The following is a 17117-nucleotide window of genomic DNA, read 5'->3' as shown; positions in this document are numbered from 1 at the left end:
AAGGTTAAAGGTTTGCATGATAAAATGATGTTTCTCAGGATACACAGGAAAGAGAAAGATGAAACAAAATGCACTAAAGACACAGTGGAACAACCTAATACTTCCAGCTTATAACTAGGAACAACTATTCCTTGAGGAGAGGCAGACACAAACAAAGGGATGAGACATAATAAAAAGAAAAAATAACAGAAGAGAAAGTTGGGGAGAAACATTCAGTGGAACTGTACTTTGTGTACAAGAATGAGGACATGAGTTCAAATCCCCAGGAGCCATGTACACAGCTGGATATGGTGGCAGCTTCAATAACCCCAGGTAGGGAGAGGTAGCTCTGGAGCTGGCAGGTCAGCCTACCCAAAACAGTGAGTTCCAAATTCAGTGAGAGAAAAGTAAGGTGGAGACCAACAGAGGAAGACACTTAGCAGTGATCTCTGGTCATGTCACAATAAAGCATGCACACCTAAATGCCTGCGCTCACAACCATGCACAACCTACACATAAACATATATATCTGTCTATAATAACTATTATTATTATCATACAATAGAAAGCAATAATCTTCAGAAATAAAAGCTAGAAAAAAAATTTTAAACAGGCAGTGGTAGCGCAGATCTTTAATCCCAGAACTCAGGAAGCAGAGGCAGGCAGATTACTATGAGTTGGAGGCCAGTCTGGTCTACAGAGCTAGTTCCAGGGTAGCCAAAGCTACACAAAGAACACTGTCTCAAAAAAAAGTTTTTAACTTGTCTTTAGCTTGAAAATAAATATTCAGTAAAATTATTAGAAGATGAAACTTAGAAGATATCAGTAAACAACTTAAAATACATTTAAAGATTTTGCTGGGTTTTTTTTTCCCCTTTGAATAGTAGGAGGAAAGTTATCTTTTTGTTTGTTTGTTTTGTTTTGTTTTTTGAGACAGGGTTTCTCTGTGTAACAGTCTTGCTGTCCTGGAACTAACTCTTGTAGACTAGGCTGGCTTCAAATTCACATAGATTCGCCTATCTCTGCCTCCAAATTCTGGGATTAAAGGCATGTGCCACCACGCCCAGCTGAAAGTTATCTTTTATTTCCCTGAAAGTTATCTTTAAAGATTCAAGACCTTCAATGATCCAATCAAGAGATAATGACAATCTGAACCATACCTGTCATCAATAAAATTGAATAATATGTCATGAAATACACAAAGATAAATATAAGTGAGGTCCATAAGTTCGAAATTGTACAGAAATTTGTCCCTTAAATTTTCAAGGCAGCAGCTGTTAAGAACATTGAATCGTAATATTCTAAAAGAACAAAGAAAAGCTGTAAACCTTTAAAGAGGTCAATTCATTACCAATATCAGGTTTGAAAATATGTTGCTACTGGTACCCAACAATTTGCTGCCAGCAGGTAAATGGGACTGCCTCAGGAAGTCTCATTCTGCCTCAGTCTGTCTGAAGGTACCTCACAAAGCTGCACCAGAGGTGGCTGGCTAAGGCCAGCAGTGGCTACTGGAAGGTTCCTTTATTTTTAGCCACTGGCTAGTTTCAATCTTAGTGACGGCTACTTACTGTCTTCTGTCTTACATGAATGCTAATGCCATGCTTTAAGGGTTTTGATAGGATGGAAAATTCAATCAGTAGAATAAGAGAAACGTCTGACTTTTTCAAGTGGCCATCAGTCTCTTTTGGCTTTTAAATACTTCCTGAAGTAGCATCTCTTCTTGAACTGTTACGTGCACTGCTGGCTTTCATGATTCTCAATAATACTTACTCTTTTGTTCCTTGTAATTTACTTCTCTTCACATGCTTCTTTTTCTTCTTCTTTTTTTTTCATCCCATCATTGATTTTAGTAGAAAATATTGTCCTTACATCAGCAAGTGAAAAGGCAGATTTTGTTCTGATTTACATCATACAATCCTAGTGCGTCATAAAAACTGTTGAGGAGCATGGAAAGGGGTCTTTTCAGCATGAGTTTCTTGCTAGTGGTCCACTCCTCTTTAAGTTTAGATGAGTCTAAAGTGGTCCTAGAAGCAAAAGGGTCTCACAGAAGGGTGATCCCTAAAATTTCATGTTTTTTTTTAAAGGTAGGATCTCACTATGCAGCCCTAGGGGGCTTAGAACTCACTATATAAACCAAGCTGGCCTTGAGCTCACAAAGCTCTCCCTGTTTCTCCCTAAATGCTGGGATTAAAAGAGTTTGCCTCCTTGTTTGGTCCAGTTGCATATACTTTTAAAAAATTAATTTTTGAGTAGACTGTATCGAAATGTTAAAAATTTAGGAACAGACCATTTATAACAAAACTGTATTTCTTTCCAGCAACTCTGCAGGAACAACAAAAGGCCAAATTCCTTTCTCATGCTTCTGGGGCAGACTGCAAGCCTCAGCACCACACAATAATCCTACAGGTTTTTAATTAACCCTCTCTGATTTGACTGCTGAGAGCATAATATTACACAATTACTCCAATGTTTGGCTTTATGCTTTGGAATAAGAATGAAACAACTGACGTTAAAACCATCTAAAAGCCACTCTCAAGAACTCACCAAGCATTAAGCCACCCCAGGACCCCACGGACTCACCAGGCAATACGAGAGCATGAGTGTGAGCTGACCTTGAAATAAATAAAACTGCCAATGACATGACTGGAATATCTACAGGTCAGTTGTAAACAAACAAAAAGTCAAACGATTCGGCTAAAGATGTCAAAAGGTGAACTGGAAACACGGCTCAGTTGGTTCAGTAAGTTCTTACTGCAAAAACCAACCCGTATCTAAAACCTCCTTCCTATCCCTGATGGATGCAACAGGCAAATCCTAGGGGCTTGCTGGTCAGTTAGCCCAGCTCAAACAGTAAGCTCCAGGTTCAGTGAGAAATTCTGTCTCAGAAAATAAGCAAGAACAAAGGAAGAAGACATCAGCATCAACCTCTGGCCTCCACATCTACATGCAAAGGTAAAGAGACCTACACAAAGTAAGCCAAGAAGCAATACTCAGAACACACACACACACACACACGTCATATGAAGATGACCAGTGTCATCAGAAAGCAGGCAAGTTTGACAATGTCAAAGATACTTTTCACTCATATGATTGGCAAATTATATTTAAACAACTAATAATATCAAGAACTGGAAAGAATGTTTGGTTAGCAGGCATTACTGATGAAAATGTACATAATTAAGTATTTTTGGAGTATAGTTATAGCTAAAACAACTTAAAGTGAAATTTTTAGTCCTAAAATGCTATTTACACTATATTTTTAAAAATGCACACATCTGTATTCATACAAACGGCTTTTCCAGAACAGTTTAGGAAAAATCATATATGGCAAAAATGTAAACTTTCACAGAACATGAAATGGTTATTTTACACACACACACACACACTGGAAGGCTATGCAACAGTTTAAACAAATGAGGCAGAGTAACACATGACAGCATATGGCATTAAAACACTTCATGTGTTATTGAGCAGACAAAGCAAATGCCGAAAATATATTCAGAATAACTGCTTTCAGGGGATGCAACACAGTGGTAAAATAACTGTCCAGAGTAAATGAGGCCCTGGGGTCCATCCCCACTAGTCCCCACCCCTAAAGCAAATAAACAGCAATCAACACAAAATTTATGTTTAAAGTACAATAAAAAGTATGAAAAAGCACTGTATAAAGTATAAACAAGTTCAAGGGATTTTTGCATTATGATCATCATTTCAATTTTAAAAAGATGCTATTTATATACTAAGTCCATAGTTAAATTTTAAATGAGCAAACAGGTTAGGAATAGTGCAGTGCACTTACATGCAGAGTAACCATATCACACACTAAGACTACTCATCCTGACAGTCTGCTCAGACACATGTGGCTTTATTATTCAGACTTTTAAGGATTTTTTTAAAGGTATATTTTAATCCAATAAAAGCGTTACTATTTTAAGGAAGAGAATTAGTTGGAAGGCTACCCTCTAAGCCTTACAAGAGGTCATTACTTTGCATTCAAAAGAAAATCAATACATTTCTTAACTGTCTGAATATATTATTTGGAAAACAAGAACTAATAAGTAAACATACAAGGATGGGATTAAAAAATTAAATAAAATCTAGATGATCCAAAGCAAATGCAAAATTTAGCTGCCTAAAAATTAAACATTTTTGTTCTGTCTTATCTTCCCACGAAAAGAAATTTGGCAATGCTCTTAAGCTTATGAGAAATGAATTTGATGTTCTTTACCTTAAAAATTAATAAAGTGTATCTAACTTATTTATATAAGGTCATATAAAAGTTACATAAATTCTCAGAATCACAACAATGTGTAAAAATCTACTATCACACTTTTATTTAAATGCATTTAAATATATATAAATACTTTAAATAACTATCAACAACAGCAACTTGGTGAGTCGCAACCCATTCATAATAGCACCAGAGGACCGACTCTCAGAGGACAGAGGTCATGATCGCCACAGGAAGTCTGACAATATTAAGACTTAAAAACTACAAATTCAAGCAAGGGGTCCTTAAGAACACGAACACACACACACACACACAGACCAAAACACTGTAAAAGCCTTACACTTCCTCTGTACATACTCCGATGCTGATGTGATTATGAAACATACCTCTAAGCATCTTAATAATAGGCAGGCTCAAATATTCAGTGCTATGAAGGACAATAGCAGATGTACATCTGGGGTTGTAGATTCAGCCTAGTTTGCTGTCTGTGCCTGGACCTGGAACACACCTTTCAGCAGTTGTCAGTTTCCTAATCTGTGAAATGGAAACACCAAATGTCTGTGCACTTCACTAGTCATTTGTACCTGAGGAGTAATATTTATAAAGTATATCAAAGTGCCTTTGAAAAGTATAAAACACTATAGAAATAGGTGTTTTAAAAATTATTCTTACCAAAACACCAACAAAGGCAATTGTGACCAAATCATGTCCTATATAAATTTCTTAAAGAATGTTTACTACCCTGACAAACCACAAGCACACTAATTAATATAGTATCCATAGCAAGCCATTTTGCTACTCTTAAGTATTTTATTACCACAAAATTCCAATTCTGTCAAATACAATAGGAAAAATGTCAAGCTAGCTAATCAAGCCCCCCTGCCTAAATCTGCCATTGCTCTGAAGGCCGTGCTCTCCCTCCAGAGCTTCTGTACACATTTCCTGACCCTTCCACTACCCCTTCATACCCAATACCAGACTAAAGAAGCCGTGCTTGGTTGCAAGGTAAATTTCACTTTCTGTTTGCCAGACCCCACACTGACACATCAAGTGAAAAAAAGACACACGCATGCATAAATACCTGACAGCACACAAACACAGAGATGTCCTTCATTCTTTAGGGAGAAATGTATTTCAGGTATAGCAAACAATCATCCCCTTAAAACCAAGTGTCTAACACAGCACAACAAGGAAAATAAATCATACTCACCATCTCCCATAGCCATTCAGATAGTCCAGGGAGCTCTTTCAAATCAAGAGGTCAAATATCACAGCAAAATAAGTGTAGCTCAGTGCCTGCGCCACTGGGCTCGGCCTGCAGCCTACAGGCACGGGGAGCACTGTGTGACCCAGGCCGCGCTGCAGCTCTGCACCGCAATAGCCAACAGCTGCTACTCCACTTCAAAATAAAAGTCTGGGGTCTTGCTGAAAACCCTCGTTTTTTTAGCAAAGCCTAGCAGGGCTTGATCAAAATTATTCTTTAGCTGTACATATGCTGTTAGATACACGTTGTGATGTTTCTCCTTGTACCGGATGTCTGAAATTTAATCTAAGAAAAGCTCTAGGAGCCAATAAATGTCATCCCACCGGGGGACTTTTAATGCAATCATCAAAACACAAGGCATGTGTTCAGCAATCATTTTCTGCTTCCCTAAAGATATCCATGTAATCAGTAGCAATCACATGATCTGATGGATTAGCTGGTTTGCGCCTTTTAGAAAAGGTTTTCATCCTTTTGTCATTACCTTTTAATATTTACAACGGAAGACTGCTAGAAGTGCACAAACAGGAATTGCCCAGTTTCCATGATTAACTGCTCTCATTATGCAGGAAGCATTCTGGCTGCCGTAAACAAATCACGTCAAAGACAGCCCATCAAAGGCAGCTCTGTGCACGGACAGTGGGGCCACACGGAACAAAGCTTGCTTCTGGTGGAGACAGAACTAGCCAGTGCGCAGCTGCAGGGGAGCTAAGCACCCTCTCTCCAGGCTGCACAGCCATCACTACATTATCGAGCTCTGAGAAGGCACTGGGGCTCATGGTCACACAGAGATATGTTTTTAGATCAATGTAAGAAAAGAGCTTCTACATTCGCCACCAAAGAACATGCTATGAAAATATACAAAACTAGCTGAAGTTACGGTACTGACTCATATAAGCTGAATACCAAGGTAATTTTACAGCCGAAAGCCTAGCTCCTATGCTTTACTTTATTGCCAGCCTCTAAGGTAAATAATTCCCCTCCTGGCAACAGTCTCAAACAGAGAAACTGGAAATTACTGTACCGTGATTAAAAGCCAAACTGAACTTGGTCCTACAAGCACATCAGACAAATTATACACAGTGTTTTCACAATGAAAGGGAAAAAGAAACAGCTGCAGCCACCAATACTGTTGGTGTTTACATCTCTGTTAGCGGAGACTGTCTAGAAAGCTCCAAGCCGACACCAGGCCCCACCACAGTCACAGAGGTCACAACTTAAAGTCTTTTCATCTGGGCTGGTGTTGGCTCCTTCCAGCCACAATATGCTTAGCTTTAACTCCACTTTCCTTCTAATAGTGCTAATAATTCTGCTGCACTTAGGGACTTTACCATATTGCTTTTATAATATGAAAATTAAAGTCAAGCTTCTTAAAATCCTCAGTAAAAACAAAAGTGCATTTCTCACAGTTTCCTGAACCAAATGACATACGGTCAAATCTGATGATTTAATTTCGTGTTCTTAACTCTGCTCAAATAGTACTTTTAAAACTAGAGTCAAAGAATTTAATCAGAGCTTCAATCAAGAGCACTGCGACGACAATTATGAAAGAAACCAGAGACAGAAGCATAACGTACAGCTGTAAGCCGGACCCACAAGAGCAACAGAAACAGGCTTCCTCTGAATCGTCACCCCATGCATGGCCCTCTCTTCAAGACTAAAACTCTTATGGGATCCTACCTCTAGGACCTATCGAAAATTTGCTCACTTGCTCAACACACCTCAGACACTGTCTCCTTTCCCTGACTGGGCTCCAAGCATCCCTGATCTGTATTCTTCAAATAACCAAGTCCTGTTCATCTCTGGGGTTTCATCTTTGGTTGTGTGATTAGCCTTTAACAGCTGAGCCATCTCTCCAGCCCTCATCTCTGGGCTTTCATAGTCACTATTTTCTTCTGGTCAAAGTGTTTTTCTTACAATTAATTATTCCTTGACTGGTTATCAGGTCTCAACTAAAATATGTCACTTCTCGAGAGAGGCTGGATTAACATCACTGAATTATTTATAGTTTTGGTATTCTATAGTCTTCACATAATAACCGCCCATATGACTCTTACAAAGGTTATACCTTTACATCAAATCCCCTGAGTCTTCCTGTTTATATTTTTCACCACAAACACTCTAAGCCACTGTACTGTAAGATGTGCTACTCATTACTACAGTCTCAGGCAAAGACACAAAACAGTATTATTTGCCATGAGTTTCTGATCACAGATGACCATGCGGAACATACTTAAAACTCACACCATATCTGAAGAACCGAAGATTAATTTCCCTTGGGTAGGGACATCATGTGGGAAAGAAGAGGTATCATCTTCAAGGGTCATGATCCTATTGTGCAAATGGCCCATTTCCACATATCTTCACAGCGTGCATTTATTCTACTCTAAAATGTTTTGTTCTCTATAACTTTATAGTTTGAAGATGTGATAAAAAAGAACAAGGGCCCAAAAACTCTGGGGCTAAAAAAGTACAGAAATAAAAAAAGAGATGAACTAACTTTCATTAAATTACTTTTCATACAAACTACTGATCTTCCTATTGTGGCCTACAAAAATATTCTCATTGCTCAATTAACGATTGTTTTAGCACTACTGCGGACTGAACTGATAGCTCTGCATATAGGTGACTATTCTCACTGAGTTCTAGTCCCAACCCTCATCCTGCATTCAACTTCTCCCTCAGCCCAACAAGCGGCTGGGATGGCAGACCAGTTTCATCCGGTGAACAGAATGAATGAAGCAGAATTGGGATCTTTAAAGATGTTTTAAATATAGATTTTAAGCATGAGTATTAGTATATAAAAAGAGTTTCTTGGGAAGAAAGACACATTTGAAAGCATGGGAGTGGACTTCTCCAAGAGTCAATGGGAGTGGACTTCTCCAAGAGTCAACAAAAATATATTTTAGTGGACATAAAAATTATTCAAGTATCCTAAGTTATAATAAAAGGCATCATAATTTTCCTTGTTAATATTAGTGAAAAGTTTTTTTTCATTTAATGATCTCCTACTTGGCACCAGGGTCTTCAGGAAGAATGCAAATTTAATGAACAAGGAATACCTGTATTTTCCGCAGCATTGTTACCACAGTATGTATGTATTTGACATGGAACATAAGTTTCCTGTAGTGGTCCAGGGAAACACTAAAGGGGATCTAAAGTACTCATAGTGATGAGGGAAAAAACAAGCAAACAGGACATAAGTCAAGTTTCACTTTCGTGGTACAACTAACTGAAATGGGTAACTGAGGCAGAAACAGATTTAAGGATTAAAAAGAGAAATAGAGTCAGGCTTGGCAGCACATGCCTATTAATTCTAGCATTTGTGAGGTAGAGACAGGAGGATCAGAAGTCCAAGGCCATTCCTCTGCTATAAATAGTTAGAGGCCAGTAGGGCCATGTGAGACCCTATAAGGGATAAAGGGAAAAGAAGGGAGGCAGGGAAGTGGAGGGGAAGAGGCGGGAAGGAGAAGCAGAGAGAGGTAGAAGGCATGGGGTAGAACACATGAACCAGAACACCAGCAGGGTTGTTTTTGGATATAACCCTGAAATGCCTATCAGGCATCCAAACAGCAATGTCATCAAGAGCACAGGCTACCAAAAGCAGAGTATAAAGTATAAACAGCTGGAACTATCATCAGCAAAGACTTTGCTAGTCTTTGGTCCGGACTGGATCAATGAGAGAATAAATCAAAGGAGATGGAGCTTGGACCCTAACGCTTGCCAAAATGACAAATGGGCTTCCTTCTGCTAGTTTCCTCTGTTGCTAACTAATTCATAAAGGTATTTTTCAATGACAACATAATACAGTTATTCCTCTGTAACAACAGGAGTTGGCTCCAGGAACCTAAGAATGCTCAAGTCTTTCTATATAAAATGATGTGTATTTGAGATAACCTAGACATGTTCTTTCATTGCTTGAACCATCTCTAGAGTAATCAGAACAAATGCAATATAAAGCAGTTATTGTTCCACATTACTGAGGTAATAATATGCTCCCCAATCTGTCCATGTTTAGTACAGAAGTGGTCATCACAAGCATGTGATGTGTGGTTCCTGAATCTGTGTGTGTGGCATCCACAAATGTGGAGCCACAGGTATAGAGTCAATATGTTGTCATTAAAAACATCTTAACTGGCCTGGGCGTGGTGGCGCACACCTTTAATCCCATCACTTGGGAGGCAGAGGTAGGTGGATCTCTGAGTTCGAGGCCAGCCTGGTCTACAGAGTGAGTTCCAGGACAGTCAAAGCTACAGAGAAACACCGTCTCAAAATAACTGAAATAATAACAGAAAAATTCTCAACTATCTCCTGTATTCAATATGTGTATCTACTATATTCAGTATGTGTAGGTAATTTTAACTCTCATAATCAACTAGACTTGCAATATTTACAACACAATTTCAAAGACAATCTTTGGGATTCCCTCCAAGAAAAATAAATGCCAGATTCTAACCTCAAACTTCTGTATTTACAGAGAGAGAAAAAGAAGGGGAAAAAAAGGAAGGAACAAAAAACAAAAAGTTCCCCTTCTGAAAGTAGCAGGAAAAATCTCAAAGACAACAGCAATCACGCTTACAAAATGACCCACATTCCAACAGTGGCCCCTTTAATTCATAATACCATAGACTTTCCTCGGCTATAACCAAATAATGTGGAACATAAGGAATGCTGGGAAAACCCAAGTCAAAAACATTTAATAACTCTTCCTTGTCCTGATGCTCTGGTTTCTACAGACACCGACCACGTCAACTACTAGACAAATGCAGTTCTTAAACACCTTCTATTCAGAGAGAAATGTCAGAAACAGCTGTCTGAGTGAGAACTGGAAGCAATGAAGTCACTGTGTGGTTGGGACCTAAGTTTAGATTAAGGTATGCATGATTTCCGTAACACCTAATTGTCACACCACCCAACTCCCTGAAACACAACTTAGCCCAACCTCAAGTGAACAGAGAAAAAAGCCTAAATTATGTTTTGAATTAGTTTTCCTATTGTATGACTTTAAATTCATAAAACAAAGTTTTTCTCCAATATCATTTACTCTGTCAAGCTAACCCATACAGTGATGTGAAGCTGCTTTCCCACTTGAGGGGGGAAAAATCCTTTGGTAACAAAATACATTTTTTACAAATGAATACGTCTAGGGAGATGCTGCTCAGTAAGACAAAACACAATTTATCAACATTATTGAAAAAGGAAGGAATCACAAAATCAAATGTCAACTTAGCTGTGGATACAGACACTAATTCCAAACCTCCCTGAATTACTCTACTTAAGCAAAGAAAATTACTACGGCAAAATTCCTGCTGTTTATTCTCTAATATTGTCACTTAGAATCTGTACACTGGCGAAAGCCAATTGACCCCACAATTTCTACTAAAGACAGCAAGATAAACTAATTACTCCAGCTATAAGAAGACATTTCACACAATGGAACAAAGCACAAGAGGGTTATCAACTTTTAAATATGAAGACAAAAAGCAGAGCCAGAAACACTATCCCTTTATACTACAGTCCCATTTTAAATATGAAGACAAAAAGCAAAGGCAGAAACACTGTTCTTTTATACTACAGTCCCATTATGAAATCTCACAAGCCCAGACTTCAGAGAAGGTGCAGATCCAGGATGAGAGTCCACTGTTAGAGCCTGTAGTTTACAAGCTACAAAATCAACGCTTTTAAAATTAAAGATGCATATTTGGGTTGAAAACACACTTAGTGTTGAACACTTGACTAAGTCATCTCAGAAGTGTTTAAGAGCTGGAAGAACTTAATTACTCTTACCTTTGCAGACACTCAAAATCATACCGCCCGAATTTTGTACTTCATCAAATTTGGCAAGTATCATTTCTAATCTGGGAATAAAGAATAAATTGTTTTTACATAGAGATGAACAGAAACAATTTCCTTTACCATCTCTCTTAGGAAAAAGAGCCTAGGGATTTGTTCTATCTATACAACTCTCCTACAGTTGACTCAAAGGAGACACAAATCTTGCTCTTTTCATTAGATGCCAACTACAGGTCTGAGTCTACATATGTAAAAAAGTCAATGAAAAGGACAACTTTCACACAAAGCAACTCCATCAAAATTATTTCTCCAAGCCTACAAAAAGCTTTCTAGTTCTATCCTTGTAACCAATCCATTCAGACAGCGTTCAAAAGCTTGTGAAAATCATGCTAAGGAGATGGAAGGCAAATACAAGATGAAGAAAGGCAGAAGTAGAGCGGTCAGCAGGGCTGCAGCCGAGGCTTCTTCTGACATTCCCTAACTCCCACAACACCAATTCCACTAAATTTATATTCAGGGTAATTAAATTACTCTTTCCACACATCTGCTAATGCTTTTTTTTAAACAAACAAAAAATACACACACATTTCTTACTAGAAAAGTAATGTGCATTTATTACATAACAAAGTGAGGAACGTAGCAAGGAAAAAGAAAAAAGTATCAGCACATATTCTGACCATGCAGAGAATTTACTTTTGTGGAATATGTATATTCACATAGATCTTCCTTTGGGATAAAATTGGATCTTGTTGACACTGTTTTACTACAGTTTGCTTTTCCTTTAACTTTCCAGTCTACCATTCTATGATTTACTCTTCAACTCATGACATATATTTGTGCAAGAAAAGAGAGGGCCACTACTCCACAGAGAGAGGGCCACTGCTCTACAGAAAGAGAGAACCACTGCTCTAGGGAAAGAGAGAAAAACAATGCTTTACGGAAAGAGAGAGAAACTGCTCTATGGAAAGAGGGCCACTGTTCTACGGCTTTCCCTGCTAAATGTTTCTCTTTGGTTTATTCTTACATTTCTTTCACAATTTTATTTCCTAAAACATCCCATTAAGTCCTGGTCCACATCTTATACTTTCTTACTTAAGAAATGCCAATGCCTAGCTTTAATAAGAATAACTAGCCAGGCGGTAGTGGTACATGCCTTTAATCAAGAAGCAGAAGAAGGATCTGAGTTCAAGGCTAGCCTGTTTTACAGAATGAGTTCCAGGCCAGCCAGGGCTACACAGAGCATTTCAAATAAACAAATGATTTTTTAAAGTACTAAATATATTTCAGTTGTTAAAAAAGAAAGAAAAATCAGAAAAAAATAGAAAAGAAAAAGAAAAGGGGCTGGAGAGATGATGGCTCATAGGTTAAGAGCACTGGCTGTTATTCCAGAAGCCAGAATTTGATTCCCAGCACCCACATAACAGCACACAATTAGCTGTTAATTCAGTACCAGGAAATTCAATGTCCTTTTTTGACCTTCACAGGTACTGCATGCACATGGCATGCAGGCAAAACACATATAAAAGGGAAAAATATATCTATATATATATATGAATATATTTAGCTAAAAAGTCCTTAGGGATTCCTTATGAAGCAATTTCTAAACCTTAACCTCACCTCCAACCCTAACTAATCCAATAAGAATAACTATGTATGTAACTTCAGAGAAAAGACACAAGCTGCTTCATCCTACAACACAGCATCTTCCATGGAGTTGAGCAGATTAAGAAGGTAAGATGTGGGCATGAGATGCAAGGGAGCACAGAAACTGGAAGCTGACACCTCAGAACAAGTACAGATGAACCAGGGACAGAAAAGAAAGGACTTAGAAAAGCTGTTTGGGTGGGGCGAGGGGAAGCAGGCTATGAGAAACATGAGACTACATCAAGACCTTGGTTCCCTTGGCAACACTAAAAGATAAAAAAGCCTGAGACCAATACTTAGGAAAATGGGAGTAGGGAATTTAAGATAGATAGCTTAGATGAGCCAGGGAGGGGGGAAGAGAGGAGGGGGATGGTGAGCATATGCTGGTAATCCCAGCACTTGAGAGGCAGGAGAAGCAGGGACTCCATGTGAGCAACAGCTATTAGGTGAGTCCAAAACCAAAGTGAGCAGAAGAATCCAGCCTGTCTCCAACAAACAACAAACAGAAAGTTCAGAAAGGGGCTAGCATGGAATTAAAATGAGGCAAATAAAACACAAAGCATGGAAGAGATACAAGCAGCATGACTAAGAAGAGGAAGCAACTGAGACCGCAGAATATTAACAGGAATGGTAAGAAGTGATGAAGAGGGGCAGGAGAAAGGGCAGCGTCCAAAGGTCTAGACTAGGCCGGGCAGGAAGCTGTTGTCAGTTCTCACTTTCCTCCTAGACTATCCTAGTGTCTCCCAGGCCTCCCTTCTTTCCATTCTCCTTAACCAGTGTTCACAGGGAACTGCAATGCAACCTCGGTATTTATTAAAAAGTATTAAATCTCCTGCTCAAACATTATCAAAGATAGACTTTACATCTTTAAAGCAAACAAATGATTAAAAGCACAGCATAGTTTTCTACACAGACTTCACTGAAGATTTCAACCCCCATCATTAAACTTCAAAGACATTTTAGAAATATGATTTTTGAGAGAAAGGTGTCACTATGCAGCCACAGCTGGCCTGGCATTCCCTCTATATAGGCCAGGCTGGCCTCAAACTCACAAAGATCCACCTGTTTCTGCCTTCTGGATGCTGAGATTAAAGGCATATGCCACTATACCTGACAGAAACTCATTCTTTTTTAATTCTATGCGCACTGGTGCTTTGCCTGTATGTCTGTGTGACAGTGCTGGATCCCCTGGAACTGGAGTTACAGACAGTTGTGAGCTGCCATGTGGGTGTTGGGAATTGAACCCAGGTCCTCTGTATTAACAGTCAGTGCTTTCAGCCATTGAGCCTTCTCTCAAGTCCCCCAGAACTCATTCCTAAGAGAACAGCTTTCATGTATAATCTAACGGAAATGGGAAAGAAGACTCTAGGCCCTTTTGAGTAATTGTGTGGGGATGAGAGGAACAAACTGAGCAGAAGGAAAACACAGCAAAGACAGGCTGTCCAAAAGAATGCAACACTTCTTAGGAAGTCAGCGAAACTCAGAGAAGGCCAGATTTACACACTAAGGGAGACAGACCTGGAAAAAGCATCTCTAACTGAAGTGCAGTCCCAGGTTCCAAGTCAAGAATAGTAAATTAAGGTTAGGTTTTCAGAGTCATCTGCTTTGGGCTTTATTGAGTGAGACTTTATCATACAACTCATGGCATTGACGTGTGCTTTTCAGAGCTGGGATGTAGCTCTGCCGTAGAACACTTGTGGAGCATGTGTGAAGCCCTGGGACTGATCTCCAGCGCCACCATGAAAGATGAAATGTACAACTCAGTGGTTTACAGTATATCCCGAGTGATACAACCAGTATCACAATTTTGACATTTTTATCATCCCAACGAACACCCACACATCCATTAGCGATAATTGTTCCTTTCCTATTTTCTCTCTCCTCTCCATTCCTAGGTAATCTATTTCCTATTGTTATAGACCTATGAATTACCGTATCTGGTCATTTAATTAAAAAGGAATCATAATGCAGAACTTTTGATGACTGGGTTCTTTCTATTCCACTGTATGGATATACTGCACTTGAATATCCACTCATTAGTTGATATACCTGTGGACGGGAGGTGTTTCCATGGTTCTATGACTAATGCTGTCAGGAGCACTTCCATAGAGGTCTTTGTAGAGACATGTTTTTCTATCACTTGTATACCTATGAGTGGAACTTGCTGGGTCATGTGATAGCTCTATGATTGACATTCAAAAGAGTTATAAACTGTTTTCCCAATTGCTTTATTATTTTATGTTCCCATGAAAGTTTCATCCTTTTATTCTTTGTTACCTATGGTGGGGTGAAGAGGTATGTAGCTCTGTTTTGTTTTGAGGTATGTAGTTTTGATCAGAATTTCTTACATAGCTAAATAATATTCAGCATCATTTTATGTGTTCATAGCTATCTGTATACCTTCTTTCAAAAAGTATTTAATTAAGTGGTACACGCCTTTAATCCCAGCTCTCGGGAGGCAAAGGCAGGTGGATCTCTGTGAGTTTGAGGTCAGCCTGGTCTACAAAATCAAATTCTAGGACAGCCACTTTGGTTACACAGAGAAACCCTGTCTCAGGACACATACACACACACACACACAAAAAAAAAAAAAAAATTAAGCAAACAAGGACAACGGCAATAGCCTGTAATATTTTAGGAGTATCTTGAACAACCTGACCAACAATTCAAAAGAGGGATTCTGATTCCCGGTGTTAAAGTTTTTGTTAGATGAAGTACTGTTAGCCCAGGTGAGAGAATTTCATTTAAACTATGTATGAATATTTATATGTAACTTTAATGTATATTATAGGCTTTTTGAGGTAGACTGTTAATAGTATGATTCCTGTGACTTTTCCCGGACATCCTTACTGCTATTTTACCCCCCTCTCCCCTTCTTCTGTAGTTATCCCCCCATTCACCCCTAGTTACAGCCCCAACACATTTTTCCTTTTCCCCCATCAGATGAGCTGGACTCTGCTATTTCCCTCTTTATTGATCCACTACCTGCCCAGCCTCCACTGTAACAATGATCCCTTTCTTTCCTGCTTTGGGCAATCACTCCAGTGTATGTACTCACACGTGAAGACCTGAATCTAGGAACCTCTGATGAGACATTTGTTCTTCTGGAACTGGGTCATTTCACTCAAAATGATCTTTTCTATTTTCATCCATTTATCAGCAAAGTTCATGGTTTCACTCTTTTTCTTTACAGCCGAACAGTATCCCACAGTGTTTATGTGCCCCATTTTCATTACCCATTTGTCACCTGAATGGTATTTAGGCTGTTTTCATTTCCTAGCTCCTGTGAACACAGCAGCAATGAACATGACCGAGCAACTATCTGTGGAGTACGTCAAGGCCTTTTGGGCATATGCCAAAGAGTGGTACTGCTGGGTCATATGGTACATTTATTTTTAGTTTCCTGAGAATTCTCGACACTCATCTCCATATAAACTGGGGTAAGATGAAATCTAGAAATTGTTTTGATTTCCATTTCCCTAATTACTAGGGATGATAAATATTTTTTGAGACATTTCTTAGACATTTTGTTTTTCTTCTTTTGAAAACTTCCTGTCCAAGTCCTACGCCCACATTTTTTTAATGGGCCATTTGTTCATTTATGATTTATTGTTTTTTGAGTTCTTTATATATTCTGGGTATTAATCCTCTTTCAGATTTATAACTAGCAAAGATTCTCTTCCAATTTTTAAGCTTATACTTCACCCAACTGATTTTTTTTTTTTAAGGTGTGTAGAAGCTTTTTACTTTTGTGAAATCCTACTCGTCAGTTGCTGGCTTTAATTTTAGGGCAAACAGAGTCGTATTCAAAAGCTTTTTCCTGTTCCTATATCCTGTAGGCACTGCCTAAGTTTTCTTTTGGCAGTACCAGTGTTTCAGGTTTTACAGTTAGGTCTTTGGTCCATGTGGAGTTAGTTTTTGTGCAAGGTGATAGGTATGGATCTAATTCCACTCGTCTATGTATGGACATCCAGTTGTCCCAGCAGCAGTCAATGAAGATGTTTTCTTTCTTTGGGGTTTTTGAGACAAGGTTTCTCTGGATGGCCTTGAACTCACAGAGATCCACCAGATTCTGCCTCCTGAGAGTTGGGATTAAAGGTGTGTGCCACCACCACCCAGCCTAAAGATGCTTTCTTTTTTCACATCTTATGTTTTTAGCACCTTTATCAAATATGAAATGACTGGCTGGGCAATTGTGGTACATGATGT

The 17117-nt window shown here is 38.8% G+C and overlaps 1 protein-coding gene across 17 annotated transcripts in view; it reads right to left on the bottom strand.

Moving 5' to 3' along the window:
* Positions 1-17117, bottom strand: part of Clasp2 (cytoplasmic linker associated protein 2) — a 212216-nt gene that overhangs the window by 150405 nt on the left and 44694 nt on the right. For 15 of the 17 annotated variants that reach the window (XM_057766225.1, XM_057766227.1, XM_057766233.1 and 12 more), the window contains exon 7: positions 11259-11329. In XM_057766225.1, coding sequence (XP_057622208.1) covers positions 11259-11329 — 71 coding nt within the window. Of the gene's footprint in view, positions 1-4596; positions 4745-5420; positions 6009-11258; positions 11330-17117 lie in introns of those variants that run through there. The other 2 variants (XM_057766240.1, XM_057766239.1) reach the window with 2 other exon arrangements.

The sequence above is a fragment of the Chionomys nivalis genome, chromosome 4, assembly GCF_950005125.1.
Source record: "Chionomys nivalis chromosome 4, mChiNiv1.1, whole genome shotgun sequence".
Taxonomy (NCBI): domain Eukaryota; kingdom Metazoa; phylum Chordata; class Mammalia; order Rodentia; family Cricetidae; genus Chionomys; species Chionomys nivalis.
The sequence above is the reverse complement of the archived record's forward strand: the minus strand, read 5'-3'. Positions and strand labels throughout refer to the sequence as shown.